This window comes from Meles meles, chromosome 1 (genome assembly GCF_922984935.1).
Source record: "Meles meles chromosome 1, mMelMel3.1 paternal haplotype, whole genome shotgun sequence".
Lineage (NCBI taxonomy): Eukaryota > Metazoa > Chordata > Mammalia > Carnivora > Mustelidae > Meles > Meles meles.
In genome coordinates, this window is record NC_060066.1 from 179,761,245 (window position 1) to 179,780,013 (window position 18,769).

At 54.1% G+C, this 18,769-nt stretch overlaps 1 protein-coding gene across 4 annotated transcripts; it reads left to right on the plus strand.

The window, feature by feature from the left end:
• The first annotated feature begins 1,483 nt into the window (after window positions 1-1,483).
• PDZK1IP1 (PDZK1 interacting protein 1) lies at window positions 1,484-7,269 on the plus strand. Of its 4 annotated transcripts, none has more exons than XM_046025124.1 (5): window positions 1,484-1,727; window positions 4,462-4,570; window positions 4,875-4,947; window positions 6,173-6,268; window positions 6,839-6,878. In XM_046025124.1, exons 1-5 carry the CDS (start codon window positions 1,661-1,663, stop codon window positions 6,845-6,847), a joined length of 354 nt encoding a protein of 117 aa, XP_045881080.1. In that variant the 5' UTR covers window positions 1,484-1,660; the 3' UTR covers window positions 6,848-6,878. The 4 variants fall into 4 exon arrangements, with proteins under 4 accessions (XP_045881080.1, XP_045881089.1, XP_045881107.1 ...); XM_046025133.1 differs by lacking the exon at window positions 6,839-6,878 and adding an exon at window positions 6,939-7,269 and having other exon boundaries at window positions 1,485-1,727; XM_046025151.1 differs by lacking the exons at window positions 4,875-4,947; window positions 6,839-6,878 and adding an exon at window positions 6,939-7,269 and having other exon boundaries at window positions 1,495-1,727.
• The last annotated feature ends 11,500 nt before the right edge of the window (window positions 7,270-18,769 follow it).

Below are 18,769 nucleotides of genomic sequence, written 5' to 3' on the forward strand. Positions count from 1 at the left end.
CCCCACCCTGGGACCAGAAGTGTTTTCTCAAATGCAGATCTACCCACCTGACTGCCCGGCTTTAGGCTCTCCAAGAAGGCGTCCTGCTGTTTAGTAAGTTCAACCCCATTCCTTGCATTCCAATAGGTGATTCCCTGGCTGTTCATTAACATGAATGGTGCCTATGCTCGCCAAACTTTGTGCCAGAAGGTTCTGAGGACATCCGGCTGGGGGTTATGGAGGGATAACAGGACATACGTGTGTCATTCAAGTCCAAGTCAAGTTCCCCTAGATCACCCAAGGCACCCCGTCTTCAGATGATAGTGGGCGCTCTGCCCTCGAAAGTGCGTACTGTCTTGGAACCTGCGTACAGAAGGAGCAGGGGTGAGGCATGACATCCGATGGCTGCCACTGGCAGAGCCATCCTGCAATGGAAAGGGTGGCCCACAGGGTCCTGTGAACAGCAGTTCGGTGGCTTCCGTGCAGGAAGGCTGTGGAGGGACTTCCAGCCCTGACTTCTGGGGACCCTCCATTTCTGAGACTTTGCCTCAGGATGTCGGGTCCTTCTTTCCCAGTGTCTGTGGAGTCAGCCTCTCAGCCTCTTTGGCTTTCTGGGGAGGGGTGAGGCAGGGAGACCCAGCGTGACCCTCCGCCCCAGGCCTCAACAGGTCCTCAGGTCATTCTTAGCGCCTGAGCTGGAGGGCCAGGTGGATCCATGTGATCCCGGTGTTTGAGGGCCCAGGGGTTCAGGGCCCCACTTTGGACCCTTCCATGCAGGGATGTCTTTCCTTCGCCTCCACAGCAGGGCTGTGCTCACCCCCTTGTCTCCCTGTGATGTCGGAGGTAGATGGGGAGGTGTGTATAATGGTCTCTGACCGAGCCTCGGTCTTGTCCCAGGGAGCTTCCACCCACCTTCCAGAAGCCACATCTGGGGCTGAGAGGACAGCTGAACAGGACCAGGGCAGCTGGGCGGGTAGGGAAGGCTGGGGACAGGACCCCTCAGGCCCTCTGGCATAATCCCCATGGGACAGGGTAGATTATAGAGCTGCGAGGCTAGGCCAGGGATGGAGGGAGAGAAACCCCAAGGTCTGGCCTGGCTAAGGAGGGACAGGTGAACTGAAGAACAGGAAACGGGCTGGGCTGTGGCGGGGAGGGTCAGTTTTGACCTTTCCCTAGCCTTTGGGGTTTTCCCCAAGCTACTGCTCCTCGCCAGACAGCAGATTTCTTAATCCCACTGTCAGCCTTCCAAGGCACCCTGCCCACAGGAACCATAATGTGTCACTCCTCTCCTCAGAGCCCAGGCCCCCTGCCAGGAAAGGGGAACTGACACAAAAAACCGGGGAGGCCTAGGGCTTGGAGGTGAGACACCAACTCCCCTCACTGTCCCCCAGGTCCTCAGACCTGCTTTCTTATCCAACCTTTGAAAGATGACCTCGAATGCCAGCTTGAGTGGGCAGGGCACCGACCTGGGAGGCCAGACCTGGAAGCTCATTACCATGGGAGGGAGGGCAGTTTCTCTCCACCTCCCTTCCTTCCTCCCTCGCCTTTTTCCTTACTAGCTCCTCTCCTCCGGGGCCAGACTGAGCCAGCGGTTCCCAGGCGGACGCTGACAGGCCTCACAGCTGCTCCAGGAGCCCAGAAACCAGCAGCCTGAGAGAAGGCCCAGAAGCTTCCTGCAGCCATGTCAACTCTCATCCTGCTCCTTGCGGTCCTGTTCACGGCAGTGCCGCCAGCCAGCTGTCAACAAGGTAGCCCAGGACTGGTGGCTATGGCAAGGGGGGCTGGACTGGGGGCTGCTAACCCAGGGGTGGATGGGGTGCTTGTCTGGCTTCCCTCACTGCTCTGGACACCTACAGCTGGGAAGGGGAAGCAGGGACTTGGCTCGCTGGAGGAACCTCCAAAGGCAGAGACCCCCGAGCAAGGCTTCTGTCTGGGACTTGTTTTCCAAGAGTGAGGAATGTGGGCAGCAGCGTAAATGTGTGGGCTTGGACTGGAGCCCTACAGGAGTTGACACCCAAGCTCTAGGAGCAGGAGTTGCCCAAGAGATGGTGGGTTCCTGAGGACAGGGGGTCAGGGAGTGGGCCCAAGGGATCCCTCATACGGCAGGCTTGGCCCAGGGGAGGGAGCATGCTGTCAAGGCTGGGCCCATGTCTCTGGCTGAAGTCCTCATTGTTTCAACTTCCTGGGCTAGGGTGGGGTAGGGGACAGTGCCCCAGGGTGGCCCCTTCCAGAAATCTGAGCTCTGCCTCTGTCCTGCTGTGTGGCTGGGAGAAAAATCACTGCCCCTTTTTGACACTCGTTTTCTCCTCCATAAAATGAGGACAATAGAGCCGCCCTGCCTACCTAGGTGAGGGCGTGGGAAGGCTCCACACCCAGAGATCTGCTCTCCTCCCTGAGCTGCAGGGCCCTGTCTGCCTCCCAAGTCTGGGGACTCTGCAGGTGGGATTTGGTTGCAGAGGGGACTGGCAAAGATGCTCCCCGAGTAACTTCTCAGGGACCCTGAGCTGACATGCAAGTCTGCTTCCCCTCTGCCTCCCCGTCTCGGAAGCCTTCTTGGAAACTGAACATCAGAGGGGTTGAGTGACTTGTGTGGATCACACAGCAGAGTGAGAGGAGATGTAGGCGGGTGCCCTGGCTCTGGGGGCCCCACACAGACCATGTTCGGCTCCTGGCCCCTGACAAAATCCAAAGGCAGGGAAACAGAGGCGGTGAAACAAAAAAGGGTTTATTTCAGTGAGGTCAACCCCGGGGAAGACAGCGGGCTAGCATCTCCAGGACTGTCTGCAAAGTGCCGAAAATACTTCCAGGTTTCTCTAAGAAAACTGTGGGGCAGAAGTAGGTGGGTCCATGCAGATAGTCAGGGAAGGTCAAGTCTGTTTTTGTCTTGGGGGTCTTGCTGGCTTGGGGCCATCCTTACGGCTTGAAGGCAGAGTTTGGGTTCCCAGAACTGCCCTCAGGGTCTTCGCCTGAGTGAAGAGACACGCCAAAAAGACTTCTTCAACGGGAAGGTTTGAGGTCACCTTGGAGGGACTTACAGTCTTTAAGAAACAAGGGCTCAGGTCACCTCTCTCCTGCTGCAGGTTCTGAGCCTTGTGCTCTCTGCTCACTTAAGAGCCACGTGGATGGAGGAGCAGGGTCCAGGGGGTTCCCTGGGTGTCTGGAGGGAGTTGGCTGCAGAGTCTGGAGGAGGCAGGGAGGGGCCTCCCAGGGCTGGAGCCCTAACTCCCCAACCTTGAGTAACCGTGGACAGATGGACCAAGGAAACAATGGGTCTGATCCATTGTTTCTTGGGGAAACAGTGAGTCCAAAGTACTTTGTTTCCGCAAGTCTATAACCACGCTGATCCAGCCCCAGGCCCCTCCCCTCTTCCCTGTACCTGGCAGGCTCAGAGAGATCTCAGAGAAGGGGTGGCACCTTCACAGCAGCAGGAGAGCTTTAGGGCAGACTGAAGGAAGGACCTGGAGTGAGAGTGAGGCAGAATGAGGTTTCCGATGCCCAGCCCAGGCCCCTCTAAATACAGGGTGGTACCAGCTCTGCATGTGTCTTGGCCTGGACCGAAGACCTCTGGGGCCTCCTGTTGGCCTCTGTCTCCTCCTGACACCCACCTGCTCCTGCATTTCTGTTCTCTGCGGGGTTAAGCGCTCACAGGCTCACAGAGCACAGTGATGCCGGGGGGGGGCGGGGGGGGACCTTTGGATCTGCCAGTGGCTGAGGACAGAGATTTTGGGAAACCTTGAGGGTTGAAGGTGGTGTCAAAGGTCAAGAAGGAAAGAAGGTGATGAATGGGGGGGAAGTCTCAGCCTGGTCTCTGGCCCAGTCCTGTAGGCATTCAGCCGGAGGAGATAAAAGGGGCTCAGGTTTTGAGGATTTCTTCCTGGCCCCCTGACCTGGAGGAGAACTTGTCCTTCTGTCTTGCTTTTCCAAAAGTATTCAGCCCCACCCCTCTCTCCGGTGCCCCTAGCTAAGCTGCCGTGCTTGTCCTCCCCTCCCACGCCATACCCAGTGCCAGAGAAATCTCCTTACAGAACAGGATCTTCCAGACGCCAGCCCAGTCCTACCAGCTCTGGCCGCGCCAGCCTTCTGGAAGTCAGAGAGAAGCGGAGAGATACACAGCTGGCAGGGCCCGGGCCAGTTGTCTGGAGGGCTGCCCTTTGGTCCCTGGGGCCCAGACACTCCCTAGGGGGCCCTGCATGGGACCCACGTTGAGGGGTGGGCGGGGGCTTGGGGCTGTCTCTCCTAGGCATCTCATTCCTTTTTTGAATTTCTGTTTTCCCACTGTCATCCCTTTCTGAGCTCAGTGGGGGATTGGGTGGGTCCTCCTGGCCACCCCGGCTGCCCCGGAATGTCTCGTCTGGTCCTGGCCACTGGCAGGCCAATGGCCTCTGACACAGACTCTAGCCTTTGGGGCACGAGGCCCTTCTCTCCCCTGTTTCGTACTTGGAGCCCCTAGCCTGCTGCAGCATCGCACGCCCCTCTTTCCAGGCCTGGGGAACCTGCAGCCCTGGATGCAGGGCCTAATCGCCGTGGCTGTGTTCCTGGTGCTGGTCGCGATCGCCTTTGCTGTCAACCGCTTCTGGTGTCAGGAAGAGCCGTGAGTACTGCTCCTGGGGGCCCCCGGGGGTCCGGATGGGGTCTTGGCTGGTGTAGGCAAGGCGGGCCCTGGGGCTGTGCCACTGCTCTAGTCATGCTGAAAAGGGCCTCGGAAGCCCAGCGCCAGTCTGTCACTGTGTGGAAGTGACACTGAGGCCAAAGGTGTCTGGGACCAGGGCTGAGGCTCAGTGACTGCCAGACTGGGTTCTGTCGGCCCCCACGGCTCGTTGCTCGTTCATGGCGAGATTTCCCCAGATCTCAATGTCTCTGTCTCTGTCTCTCTCTCTCTCTCTCTCTCTCATCAGAACACTGGCCCCACTTGTGATGGGGGGTGTGAAAACCTCTGGGAAGGAAGGTTCCATCATTCTTCAGGGTCAGGTGCTGTGCCACATGCTGGGGTCCAGGGGGTCAGCAGGATAGATACTGCGGTGCCCCCAGGCTCCCAGACCAGAAGGCAAGGAGCAGTCACCGTGGGGGGCTGGGCGGAAATGCAGCCCACTCTGTGCTCCCCAACCTAGGCCGCCCCTGCCACTGTCTCTCACAAGGGGGGCCCAGTGCCCTGGGGGCCAGCTGAGGCCCCATGTGGCCCCGTGAGGAGCCACGAGCTGTCACGGGTGGAGAGAGGCACAGGGAGGACCGGAGAGAGACGGGTGAGGTAGGCAGGACCTGGGCCTAGCAGCAACCGATGCCCTGAACTTTGGGCTTTTTCCTTCGTGCAAGAAGAATCCAGAGAAAGCTTGCATGCTGGCCTTGAGATGAGGAGTGGCCTGAGCAGAACCACGCTGGTGGCCCCAGGTGCATCCGTGGGGGAAGGGCAGGCGAGAAGGGCAATGACCTCCCCCCAACAAGCTTGAGGTCGGAGAGAGTCTGGCCTCTGGAGGCAGCAGAGGGCATAGAAAGGGGACCTATCTGAGAGCTGTCCAGGGGGCCGGTCCCCAGGACTTGGTAGAGGGGGACAGCTGCGCGCAGGAGGAAGGAAGGACAGGGATGGGTCCAGGCTTCTGGTGGTTCCACTCACAGAGACATGGAGCCCCCGAGGCAGATCTGGAGGCAACTGCGAAGTTAGCTTGGGACATACTGAATCTGAGGTGCCCATGTGGTGAGCCAGGAAGGGCAAAAGCAGTGGTCAGAGTGCCGAGCTTTTGGTCAGAAAGAAGCCTCATTTTTAACCTGAGCCAAGCTCTGCCTTTAGTGGAGGTGGACTGTGCCCACACCCAGTGCAGGGAGAGCCACGTGGATGGGGCGGGGGTGGGGGGAGCAGACACCAAAGCCTGTTGGGTCTTGAGCTGAAGCCAGAAGGAGAATCACAGAGGGAAGCTGAGTGGTGGTGGGGGAGAGGGCTTGGATAATTCTTCTGCAAATCTCAGCCTGGGACCTGAGGCCCCCACCTTAGCAGGAAGGGCGTGCAGGCCCGTGGAGCAGGGCCAGAATCAGACCACTGACAGGGGCCTGGCTGGAGAGAGGGGCTTCTGCCAGGGCCCAGCCGCTGCCCTTGGACTTGTGAGCAACAGTGCCTAGAAGAGCGCCTGCCTGGACAGGGAGAAGGAGGGAGAACAAAGAGGGTGGGGACCCAGGGGGCCCTACTGATGAGCCTCATCCACAGGGAGCCCGTGAACATGGTCATGACCATTGGAAACAAGGCAGATGGAATCCTGGTAGGAACAGATGGAAGGTACTCCTCAATGGCGGCCAGCTTCAGGTGAGGGCCTGGTACGCGACCACCCTGTGCTCCAGAAGGACCAGGTGCTTCTGAGAAGTGAGGTGGGAGGGGGAGGAGGACTCACATGGGGAAGGGCTCAGTGAAGGGAGGAGGGAGGGGTGCAGTGGGGGCTTTGTGAGGATGCAGGGCTCCTGGGGGACCACCAGCTGAGCTGGGGAGAAGGCCCAGTAAGAGGATGGGATTGGCAGGGGACGGGGCTCAGCCAGGGGACTGGTTCTCATATGGAGGGGTGGAGAGGTGCCGTGGGGCAGAGGGACTCAAGGAGGGAAGGGGACTCTGAAGGGATGAGTTGGGGAGGCAGCTCTGTGGGGAGATGGGTTCCGTGAGGGGGTTCAGTGGGGGTCCAGTGGGGGAGGGGCTTAGCCTAGGAGAGAGATGGGGGCTCAGGGAGGGGTGCTGAGAGGCCTCTAGTCACGGGTGCACCTGGGACCAGATGTGGGCAGGGGAACTCCCTTCTGGCACTCAAGTACATTTATTTGGGAAGATACTGCTGTCACAGGCGCAGGATAGAGCACAGAGGGGGTGATGACCCCTGTCATCCTCTTTCAGCTCGAGTGAGCATGAGAATGCCTATGAGAATGTCCCCGAGGAGGTGGAGGGCAAGGTCCGGAGCACCCCCATGTGACCGCCGCTTGCCTGTGGCCCCCAGCCCTGACCCCAGGTGCCTGTGATGGATGCCCAGCTCACCACCCAAGCCAGACACTCCTTTGTACTGGAACCTACAGGAAGGGGCCGACTCTCCAGCTCCACACTGCCCACCTTCCCTTGAACTGTCACCAGCCGAAGTGAGAGCTGTGTCCGGGCTGGGACTCAGCAGTGGCCCTAGGGGTTCCTGCCAGGTCTCCCACCCAATTTAATTCAGAAGACCCTTCCGAAGAGGACAGTCAGCTCGTCACCTCCAACCCTGTCTCACATCCTCTCCCTCTTAACCGTGGAAATGGCTCTCACTTCTGTGAAATAAAGATGTTTTATATTTCCAAGCCTGATGTTCCCAGGACTCAGAAACAGCCCCTCAGGCTTACAGCCGGGCCCAGTCTTGCTTTCTGAGTCATGACAGTCACTTTCCCAAGCCACCCTCATGGTGGCTTTGGAGGATTACCCAGGAAACCCTCTCTGGGAGCCCCCTTGGGGTAGGGAGCTCACCTACTAGTTCCAGGCAGAGACCCTCCTGCCAGTGCCCCTCCCTCACTACCCTTCACAGCTGTGATTCTGGGCCCTTCTTTGTTCAGTACCGATACCCGTCCCTATCCTCTGTGCCACCTGGCTTTGTAGGTGGCTCACTCGTCCCTCATCCAGGCAGCTCTAGCTGTACTTGGGCTGTACTTGGAGCACAAGAAGTTCTCACACAGAGCTTGGGCTAGGATGCAGGGAGCCCAGCTTTGAGTCCCTGTCCCCTGCAGTCTTACTAGGTAACTTTGGGAGTCAGAGTCCTCTCTGAGCTCAGCTTCCCATCTTGGGCGGGGCGGGGTGGGGGGGTTGGTGGTCAGTTTCATCACAAAACCGGAGTAGAATCATTCTCAGCAGTGCCTCTGACTCCCTGTGCTGAGGGGTGGGGGGAGTCAGGGAACTGGGTCCCAGGGGGAAAGAAGCAGGAGGGAAGGGGTGGGAGAAGGCCGCCCAGTCATCGGGCTGGCTGACCCTGGAGGCCTCTCATCCCTGTGACTGTCATTCTTCTGGGAACAGACAGAATATGGGGTGACAGCCTGAGAGAGACCTAGCCAGGAGCAATCCCAGATCCAGATGAGTGTGGCTAGAGGGTAGAAGGCAGTCCACCTTGTCCTAAAGATCTCCCTCTGTTGACTGTCCCAAGCAGTCATGGCCCCCTCACTTCCCCACTGTAACCTTTGCCCTGCTGTTCGGGGGTTTCAGCCAAATGCTCCAGGGAAGACCCATATAAGATCTGATTTATCCTTTCTTACCACTGAGGTCTAATTTGTAGCCTGCAGCTGAGGGAAGAGCCCTGTGCAGAGTGAAGGCAGGGTCTTGGCCCCAAGTCTTCCCTTGCTTGCTGTGTGACTCAGGACAAGTTGCTTCCCCTCTCTGAGCCTCAGCTCAGTGAATTGTGGCCGTGCTCTTGTGGGCAGATGCCTTCTCACTCACTGCTGCCAGTTCCAACTCTGCATATTCCTTTTTCTCTGGCTCTGCTAAGGTTCCTCTTCCTCTAGGAAGTCCTCCTTGACTAGGCCAGAGGGCAGAGCCAGGAGGCCAGCCTGCACAGCCTCTAACTTACTGGAGGAGGGACAGAGGTTACTAGAGGGCTTCTGCTAAGGCACAAACACCCTCTTCTTCCTTTCTAGCCTGCTTGTCTGAACCTTTTCACTGCTTGGATTGATTCTCCTTGCACAAACCTCCATTCCCTCCCTCCCACTGCTGCCCTGAGTTGTCCCTGAGGGCCTGGGGTGGATTCATGTCTGGCCCAACACACCCTCCCAGGTAGAAGACAGAGCCACCATCCCTTGGCCTCCTTGAAGCAAGTGAAGCCTGGCCTCTCTCACCTGTGAGGCTGCCTAGCAAGGGCCGGTGGCAGTCGCTGTCCTGCCTGGTTCCTGGGGCAGGCCACCCTCTTCCCCGCCTCTGCCTCCCTGGGAGCCGCGTTAGCCCCCTCTCTATGGTGGAGGAGGCAGGGTGGTGGGAGTTCGGGGATCCTTGCAGGTGCTGGGCTGGTTTTGACCTTCCCCCTACCCCATGTTCCTGCCCTGGCAGGGGGCAGGGGGCATGGACCTGCCGGCCCCGGAGCCCCCAGCCCTTATCGCCTGTTCCCACCTGCCAGCCTGGCCAGAGGGAGGGAGGGAAAAGAGGCTGGGCCCGGGCCAGGGCGGTGCTTAATGACCCTCCGGGGCCTAATCTCAGGCTGGCAGCCGCCGAGTGGCTCAGGCTCGCTCCTGGAGGAGGCTGATAACACACCAGCTGGGCCCCCCACCATCTATCGGGGCTGCACAGCCAGTCCCAAGGGGGCGGCGATCAGGGGGCCTGGGGAACGGAGCCTCTGAGCTGGGGCGGGGAGGGAGGCGAGCCCCTCCTCAGCCAGCCCTCGGGGAGGGGATTCTCATCTCCTTGAGTGACAGGAGGAGGGACCGCACCGCTGAAGCGGTGGGCTGGCCGGAAAGAAGCCCCCCACATGGCCGGTGGGTGGGCCTTCACGACTTCCTGCTCCCTCCCCATCCCCTTTTCTCCCACTCGTCCCGTTCTCCTCCTTTGCTCTCCCAGCCGTTGTGGATCTCTGTCTCCCTGAGTGCACCTCTTGGCCTGTTTTTATCTCCGTCTTCTAGTCTCCTCCTCTTTCCTCCACCCCGAGCTAGTACTCACCATCTCCTCTTTCCCCTTGTTTCCTTTCTCTGTATCCGATGGGTTCCCCTGCGCGCCCCACCTGCCCAAGCGGCACGGTGCTTGCTGGTCCCTTGGCCTGGGAGTCCCTCGGCCTCCTTCACTGGCGTCTCACTTCTTCGCGTGGCAGCATCTCCCGCTGATCCCTTCACCCATTCTCCAGACGCCGGAATGCTCCGGCCGCCCAGACCCTGGCTGAAGGGCCGGGAGATTCTCTTACTGCTAGAGGACAGTCTTGCTTTTCCTGGAACAGGGCTCTCACCTTTTTCCTTCTCTACCTAAAACTTGTGAATTTCACAGGGTTACCTATAGATTACATCCAGACTCAGGCACTAAAGGCTCCAACCGGCAACTGCTGAATTGGAGGTAGATTTCGGGGTGGCTTACTTCAGTTAGACTCCAAGAGGAACTTCCAATTGAGTTGGTTTCAAAAACAGGGCTGTGGCATTCTGTCTCGGGTGTCACCTGTTATAAGACAGGGTGTCGGGTGGTTGGAATATTTTTCAAGAGGATTTCCCTTAGGCTCAGAGTAACCTGAGCAGAAAGACTGCTTCAAGGAGCCATCAGATCAAGACTACTGCTCTGCAGAGGTGGCATCCCCCCAGCTTAGGGTACAAGTGGAGGCGGGAGTGCAGAGTGGCACTCCAGTGGTGATCCCAGTCACACCCTTCTGCCTTGTCCCCTTGGACCAAGTTCACCTGTGAGTCAGATAGTTGGAGCTGTCAGAACTTGCTCTAGGACCAGGATGGGAGGCATCTACCTATTCTCCAGGTCTGGCCTGGGGCCTGGAATTCCCCCCCCCCCCCCCCCCCCCCCCCGCCAGCTTGGCTCTCCTCCCCCATTTCCAGTCCCCACAAGTGCACGCATTGGCCAAGATCATGAACTTGAGAGTCCTGCAGACTTTGGCTCATATTCCAGCTCTGTTCCTCACCTTGTGCACCGCCTAGCCTATTAGTTGTGCCACTGGCTTGCCAGTAGGATTGATTCGGCTGGGTTTTCCCTGAAAGGCTGCTGGGAGGAAATGGAGATCATGTATGCCCTTATTGCCCCTGCCACTGCCGGGCCTTCCTCTGGGCTGTTCCAGCCATCTCTGTACACACCACCCTGTGGTCTGTTTGCTTGCCCGGGCTGAGAGCTCCTGGAGGGCAAGAATGGGGTCACTTCCCTCTGCATCGCCAGCACCCAGGATAGGGCTGGTCTCAGGGGAAGGGAAGCTCCAGGTGTCCTGAGGAAACCCAAAGGAAGGAAAAGGTTAAACCCAGTTGTTTGTCCAGGTGTGTGCCTGTCCATACCCTTAGCACACACAGGTGCAGAAAAACACATGGGCACATGAAACACACAAGTACTCGTTCTTTCCTGCTCTCTGATTGAAGGTGATGGGGTCAGTGATGAGCCCCCTGAACATCCAGCCCCCCCTTCTCTGTCTGCCTATGGCCTTGGCTGCCATCTGGTGGCTCCATGCTCAATAGGAAGAGCAGATCAGCAGGGCGCTTTTGAACTTGAACTTCAGCCTGCACTCTTCCCCCTTAAGTGCTGTACCAGAGGCTTTCCCACGGCTCCAGCACCCTCCCCACACCCCCCAACCGCCGCTGTCCCCCAGTTGTGCCAGCACCTCGCTCATCTTTCCCAGGAGACCCCCTGGAAAAGCAAAATAGAGAGAGCTTGATGTGAGAGAGAGGGGAGGAAAGAGAAACAGAAGTTAAGGACGAGTTCTGGTATTGTTCTGAGCAAGTTGGAAGGTGGTGGAGCCTGGGACATTGCCCTGGGCTGTGCAGGCCACATCTCCACGTCTCTTGCAACCAGGCCTTGCAAGCTAGTTTGGGCCCATGTCTGCGTGAAGGGCAGGGGAGCCTTTTTCCAATCTCACTAAGGCCCCATACAGCCTAGTGAGTGGCATTGAGAATGACAGCTTCGAGGGGACAAGCAGCAGTGTGTGTGTGTGTGGGGGGGGAGGCGAGGACACATTTATGGGCATGTGGAATTGAGGAGGCCGTGGGCATGTGCAGGGATGGGCTGGAGGGCAAAGTGAGTGCACGGTTGGGTTAGTAGTTGTACCAGAGTTGGACGCCCTCTGGGAGGTTAAGAGCCAGGTCTGGGTCAGGCAGCCTGCATACAGCAGTGCTCAGACACGTTGTATCAAGTGACCTTAGATAAGTGAACTCAACTTATCAGGCTACAGTTCATTCTCCTGTAAACTGGGGCCAGGAAATGGTATCTGCCTGGTAAGAGATGGTGTCAAGATGAAAAGAAACAATGCACAGAAACACGTTGAACAGTGCCTAGCACACAGTTCATGCACAATGAATGTTAGCTGCTGGTTTTTGTTTTTTTTTTTTTATTTCTACTAGTATTCCAGGATGGGCTGAATTGCGTGCAAGACCACAGTGTGCCAGAGCTAGCAAAACCCTTAGAATCATTTAGGCCAGGTTACTAATGCTGTACTATGGGATCTGAAGCTTGAGGTCATGTACCAAGTTGGGGTGAGAGGCTGCTAGAGGCTCTGCATGGCTGGTGAGGACAGAACATGCTGGACACAGCTGCTTTTCTGGACCTCTGGAGGCCCCAGCATAAAGGAGCTGGCCACATGGGTTCGTTCTGCATCACTGAGGCTGGTACAGTTCTGCATGCAGACTTTGCAAATGAATAACTAGGCTCTTGACCAGTTCTAGCTGTGAACCCACGTGTGGGATGGAGGTGGTGAGGACAGGTGCTGTTAAGGTGGGGAAAGGGTCAGGGAGGAGAGGGAGCTCCAGCAAGCAGGGGTGAGAGGGACAGAGAGGGAGGGGGAGAAGCTGATGGACGCATCTTCCAGGCCCCAAGACCTAACAAGCTGGAACAAGAGACTGGGAAGGGCCTTCCCTCAAGCCGATATGCAGCGGTACTGCAGGTGGTGGTGCTGGTGTTTACACAGAAGCTGAGGTTTCTATGTGGCAGGGAGAGTGCTTTGTGACTCAAGGCCCATTCTGACTCTACCAGGTGGACAAAACCAGACCCATTTTCTTGGGGAGGAAATGTAGACTCCGAAAAGGAGGAGACTTTAGTGGCACAGGCCTAGTTAGGGGCATTGGGCTAGCTAAAGGCATTGGGCTCTAGGCTTTTGACTTTAAATCCATTGTTAATTCTACCCCAGCATACACCCTGTGTGTGTGTGTGTGTGTGTGAGAGAGAGAGAGAGAGAGAGAATTGGGGAGCTGAAGAAAATAGGGTGTTTGCCATTACAAAGCTTACCGCACATTTAGAAAGATGCATCTGGGAAAGGGGAGAGGGATTGCTTTGAGTATCTAAAAGGACTAGTCTGCATCTGCCGTTTCTGCCTCTATCCCTCCCACTTGCTCCTCAGCCTCCCAGCCTCGATTCCACCCCTAACACTGCCTAGGCGGCTCTCGCCAAGGGCGCCAAAGTCCCATCTTCTTGTCTCAAGATGTGTTGGTTTCTCTGACCCTTCCACGTTCAACCTAATAGAATCATGGCCATTTTCTCTGGGGGCATTGTTCCTGACCCCCTGCCCTCGCCTTGCTGGGTTCCCACAGGATGGTGGGTTCATGTTGGTCATGGGATTGCGCTCTGGACAAGACAGTGAACTTGGCATTCCATGAGGCAGAGATGCATCTGTCTTGTGTATTGTAGTGTCTGGGTGCCCACCACAGGCTCAGAATACTCGGGGTCCCCAGGACATGTTTGTTGAAGGAACGACATACGGGCCTCATCCACTCGGTTCTTTCCCACTACTGCCGTGAAGTACCAACTTCCAAATCAGTCCCATCCCAGTTGCCTCCTGCACCACTCCTCAGGCACCTTAGGTCCAAATGGAATCCCAATATTTTGCCAACCTGGGTCCCCTGTCCTTGTTGGCAGTACCACCACTCCTCTGCCCAGGACAGAGACCCGTCTCTTCACGCTAAATTCCCTCCCTCAGTCCTACTCCTGCTCCCTTGCTTCTGGCCTCCAGATCGCCTGGATGTTTGCAGCCACTTTCCCTATCTCCTGTTTTCACTCACACTGCATGCTCTCACCAGCTTCCACGCTGCCACAAGAGAGACTTTTCCCAAACACAGCCAGGTGGGACACAGCCCTTTACACCTGCAAGGCAGTCCCCACTGCTCCGGGCAGGTGCAGCTTCGTGTCTGTGGGCATGGGCTTGAAGCCAGACTTCCTTGGGCAAATCCCTCCCTGCCAACTTTATATTGGTGTGATGTTGGGGAAATTCGTAACAAAGGTACCTCAGTGCCTGGATCTGAAAATCAGGGGTAGAATGATGCCCACCGTATTGGGTTGCGGTGAAGAGTAAATAAGCTCATGCATGCACAGAAAGCATATAGTAAATAGTGGGTGAGTGTCTGCAACAGCCCGCATAATTTTCCTTTTCTTTGTGCCTGTAGTATCCTGATCAGCTAGTAGATGGCCACACTGAGGGCCCGCTGTGATTTTCCATCTTACTTCTCCAGCTTCTGTACTCCTGCTCTTGAGGGCACACTTTACTCTGCATGAGGTTCTCCAGCCTCCCATTTCCTCTCCTCCCACACGGCTTCACATCTTCACAACTGTTGTTCATGTTCACAGCTCGTGTTCCTTCTGCCAGCCTCAGGTCCTTCAGGCTGGCTCTCTGACACCGCCCTCCCTTCCCATGGTCCATTCTGTGAGTTCCTGGAGATCAGGACATCCCCAGGACATCGGGCGTAATCCCTGCATACAGCAAGGGCTTGGTGTTTGTTGAGTGACTGAATATGTCAGTAAGTCCCAGCTCTGCCAATTAAATCCGCTGCATGACCTTAAGCAAATCACTTCACGCCCCTAGGACTTAGTTTTCCTTTCCTTAAATGGACATTAAAAGGAGAATCTGCTTCATATTTGTAGTGAGAGTCCAGCATAAGGCCCTGGCCAAAGATCTGGCATGCAGTAGCCCCACACTTGCCATGCCCAGCACCTGCCAGTCACTCAGCACATAGTCCCATTGCCCACCAGCTGGTGCCCACCTGTGCTCCCTCATTTCACCTGGCCCAGTTGAAGGTATTAAAAATGGTTATACTTTGGGGTGCCTGGGTGGCTCAGTCAGTTAGTGTCTGCTTTTGGCTCAGGTCGTGATCCCAGGGTCCAGGGATCAAGTCCTGTGTTGGGCTCCTTGCTCAGTGGAGAGCCTACTTCTCCCTCCTTCTCTGCAGCTCCCTCAGCTTGTGCTCTCTTGCTTTCTCTCTCTCTGTGTCAAATAAATAAATGAAAATCTTTAAAAAATGGTTTTACCTCTTTGCAAAGGTCCTTCTTTAAAAAGTAGGGTCTAGGATTAGTCTGCAAGCCAGCTGGGTTGGGTGGACCTAGGCTTGTTTGACAGATAGCGGAGTCCAGTGAGCTCTCATTTGCCTGGAAAGAACAACCTAGTCTCCCCGTCCCTGAAGCCCCATTGTGCCTCCCAGATGACTGCATTCCCAGGTCTCTTTTTCTGCATCTACCCTTTGCTGATGTCCCAGCTCAGTCTGGGGTGGGCCTGGAGGTCTGGTTCCTGACCACTCCCTGTGGATCTCTGCAGTCTGACAAGTGCCTCTGTCTGGATGACCCTCATCCTTGCGCCTCTTCCATCAAAGCCCTGAAGCAATAAACCCTTCCTCAGGACAGACACCCAGGAGTTACAAACACCCGGGAGTGGGATGAGTCCATCAAAGAATATGAGCATTTTTTTTTCAAGATTTTTAAAAAAAGTAATCTCTGCGCCCAACGTGGGGCTTGAACTCACAACCCCAAGATCAAGAATTGTCCATTCTACTGACAGAACCAGCCAGGTGCTCCAAGAATATGAGCATTTCTAAGGCTCTTGTAAGTTACATGCTCTCTATTGGTTTCTGTTAAGGACTGAATCCATTTATACTTAATTAGTTCTACCACAGCTTAAACAAGTAAGGGGAAGGAGAAGATTCCAGTTTGCTTTGAGCCTGAACACTTTCTAAAAGCTCATTCACAAAACACAGTGCTTTGTTTTTGCAAATGTCTGTTCCTGTTATCCTTTCTCCCCATTGCTTGTAACATCTTGATTAGCCACCAGATGGCAGAGCTTACACATCCCTGGGAAGACTGATGCCGTACCAGCAGCCTGCCTTTTCCTGAGCAGAGGGAGGAGTCTGCCCAGGCTGGGAGTCTGGGTGGAGTGACCATTGATGGGATCCCTCGCAAGTTGTGGGGGTGGACCTAATGGATAGAATCCTGTCTGGAGTACAGGACTTTGGGATTCTAGAACTGGCCCTGCCCTGCCTCAACTTTGCTGCCATTTCTTTCTTGAGAACTAACTGAATGCTCCATGTTGTCCAAGCGCCACAGCAGAAGCGTCCATCATTGGCATTTGTGTCTCAGGCAACAGGTTGTTTTATGCAGGTCTCAGGCAATGCAAAGCCCAACAGGAACATGCAGGCTCATTGGCCACTTGACAATATGTATTAAAGTGGAGGTTTTAAAGAGGCAACCCACGGAATGGGAGAAGATATTTGCAAATGACAGTACAGACAAAAGGTTGATATCCAGGATCTATAAAGAACTCCTCAAACTCAACACACACAAAACAGATAATCATATCAAAAAATGGGCAGAAGATATGAACAGACACTTCTCCAATGAAGACATACAAATGGTTAACAGACACATGAAAAAATGCTCATCATCACTAGCCATCAGGGAGATTCAAATTAAAACCACATTGAGATATCACCTTACACCAGTTAGAATGGCCAAAATTAGCAAGACAGGAAACAACATGTGTTGGAGAGGATGTGGAGAAAGGGGAACCCTCTTACACTGTTGGTGGGAATGCAAGTTGGTGCAGCCACTTTGGAGAACAGTGTGGAGATTCCTCAAGAAATTAAGAATAGAGATTCCCTATGACCCTGCAATTGCACCGCTGGGTATTTAACCCATAGATACAGATGTAGTGAAAACAAGGGCCATCTGTACCCCAATGTTTATAGCAGCAATGGCCACGGTCTCCAAACTGTGGAAAGAACCAAGATGCCCTTCAATGGATGAATGGATAAGGAAGATGTGGTCCATATACACGATGGAGTATTATGCCTCCATCAGAAAGGATGAATACCCAACTTTTGTAGCAACATGGACGGGACTGGAAGAGATTATGCTAAGCGAAATAAGTCAAGCAGAGAGAGTCAAGTATCATATGGTTTCACTTATTTGTGGAGCATAACAAAGAACATGGAGGACATGGGGAGATGGAGAGGAGAAGGGAGTTGAGGGAAATTGGAAGGGGAGATGAACCATGAGAGACTATAGACTCTGAAAAACAACCAGAGGGTTTTGAAGGGGTGGGGGGTGGGAGGTTGGGGGAACCAGGTGGTGGGTATTAGGGAGGGCACGTATTGCATGGAGCACTGGGTGTGGTGCAAAAACAATGAATACTGTTATGCTGAAAAGAAATAAAAAATAAAACAAATAAATAAAGTGGAGGTTTTGAGGCTGAATTTGTAAACCAGGTATGGTGAGGCAGAAAAGCCCGCTGGCCAAGGTGGACGAGTTTGCTTTTGTTAAGCACTGCTTCCAGACAGAATTTGGAGATACTGGAATAGAGGAGGTGAGGCAGCATGCTAATGGGTAGAATAGCTGGTGGTGAATGAGTTTACTTCCTGTCCTTTAGTCACTGACCTGTGCACCGAGGCACCGCCCTGGTGCCTGAAAGCACACTTCATAATGGTGTTCAGGTTCATTAGGAAATGTGTTCAAAGAAGTTCAGGTAATGGGCTTGTCTCACATGTTCTGGAAAGAGAGATGAAGATTACGTCACACAAGAAGCCCATCAGTGTCTACTGGCCCCCTTTTCTACATCTCCCTGATGCTCAAATTTTATGGTGCCTTTTAGAGCTTCTTTGGGCTCTGAAGTAGAGAGATATGGTACAAAATAAATGTGCAGTATAATTATAAGTACTACAAAGTGAAGCCACCTGAAAGCACTGGAAGGAAATGGTGTGTCCAAATTGCCCACTTCCCATCATGAGGCTCTACTAAAATGCTGTTTGACTTTCAGAAGATAATTCCCTCTTCAGTGAACCGACCAGAGCTCCTACAATTCTTTACGCACAATGTTCAGCATTTAATAAAAACTCAGCCGAAATGCCAAGAAACAGTCCAATTGATCAAAAAAGCAAAAGAAAAAACCTAAGACAATAGAAATAGTCCCCTGGGCGACCCAGATATTAAGTAGCCAGAGACATTGAAATGACTATGACTGATGTATTCAGAATATAGAGGGAAAAACGAAGAATTTCATCAAATAATTTAATCCATAGAAAGAGCAAAATGGAAAGAAAAGAGTGAAATGGAAATTCTAGACTTATTTAGCAAAGTTTTGTAGTTTGTGTCTATAGGCTTGAACATATTTTTGTAAAATTCATTCCTACATGTTTTATACTTGGGGCTGCTACTGTAAATGGACTTGTGTTTCTAGTTTCATTTTACAGCTGTTCATTGCTAGTATCTACAAGTACAACTGATTTTTGTATGCTGACCTACTGGCCTTTGTGTTGGGGGTTCCCAAAACCATCATCAGGTTTGATGATCCACTGGAAGAACTCAGAGAATTCAGAAACACTGTTCTACTCACAATTAGAGTTTATTACAGTGAAAGGATATACATTAAAATCAGCAATAGAAACAGGCTCATAGAGACCAGAAGTGAGATTCATGCTCTCTTCTACCAGTGGATTCAATGAACAGCACTTGATTCTCTCAGCAATGACGTATGACAACACATACAAAGAATGGCAGACCAGGGGAGCTTGCCTTAGCCTTGGTGTCCAGGATTTATTTTTATTGGGACTCAGGAATTTAAGAATGGAGAATGTGACTGACCTTAGATACTAAATATCTCTAGCCTCTTAGGAGGTGGCAATGATACAATATGACCCAAGGTCTCCACCATAAATCACATTGTTAGCATAAACTCCGTGGTGAGGTCCAAGGCTCCACGTGTACCAGGACACTCATCAAGCAAGATATTTGAAGAGCTTAGAGCTTATCTCCCCAGACTCAGTCAAAAGCCAGTCTATTTTCTGGTTTGTGTGGGGTTTGAACATCTCAAGTCTGATGAGATAATTTTTTGATGCTCAATCTTCCATCTTGTAACCTTCCCAACTTAGTTATTAGTTGTGGTAGATTTTATCTTTCTAAGAT

Coding starts and splice junctions, on each gene's coding strand:
- PDZK1IP1 (XM_046025124.1), top strand. CDS start 1,661: ATGTCAACTCTCATCCTGCTCCTTGCGGTCCTGTTCACGGCAGTGCCG. Junction 1,728..4,461: donor GCCAGCCAGCTGTCAACAAG/GTAGCCCAGGAC, acceptor CCCTCTTTCCAG/GCCTGGGGAACCTGCAGCCC. Junction 4,948..6,172: donor CCATCATTCTTCAGGGTCAG/GTGCTGTGCCAC, acceptor CCTCATCCACAG/GGAGCCCGTGAACATGGTCA.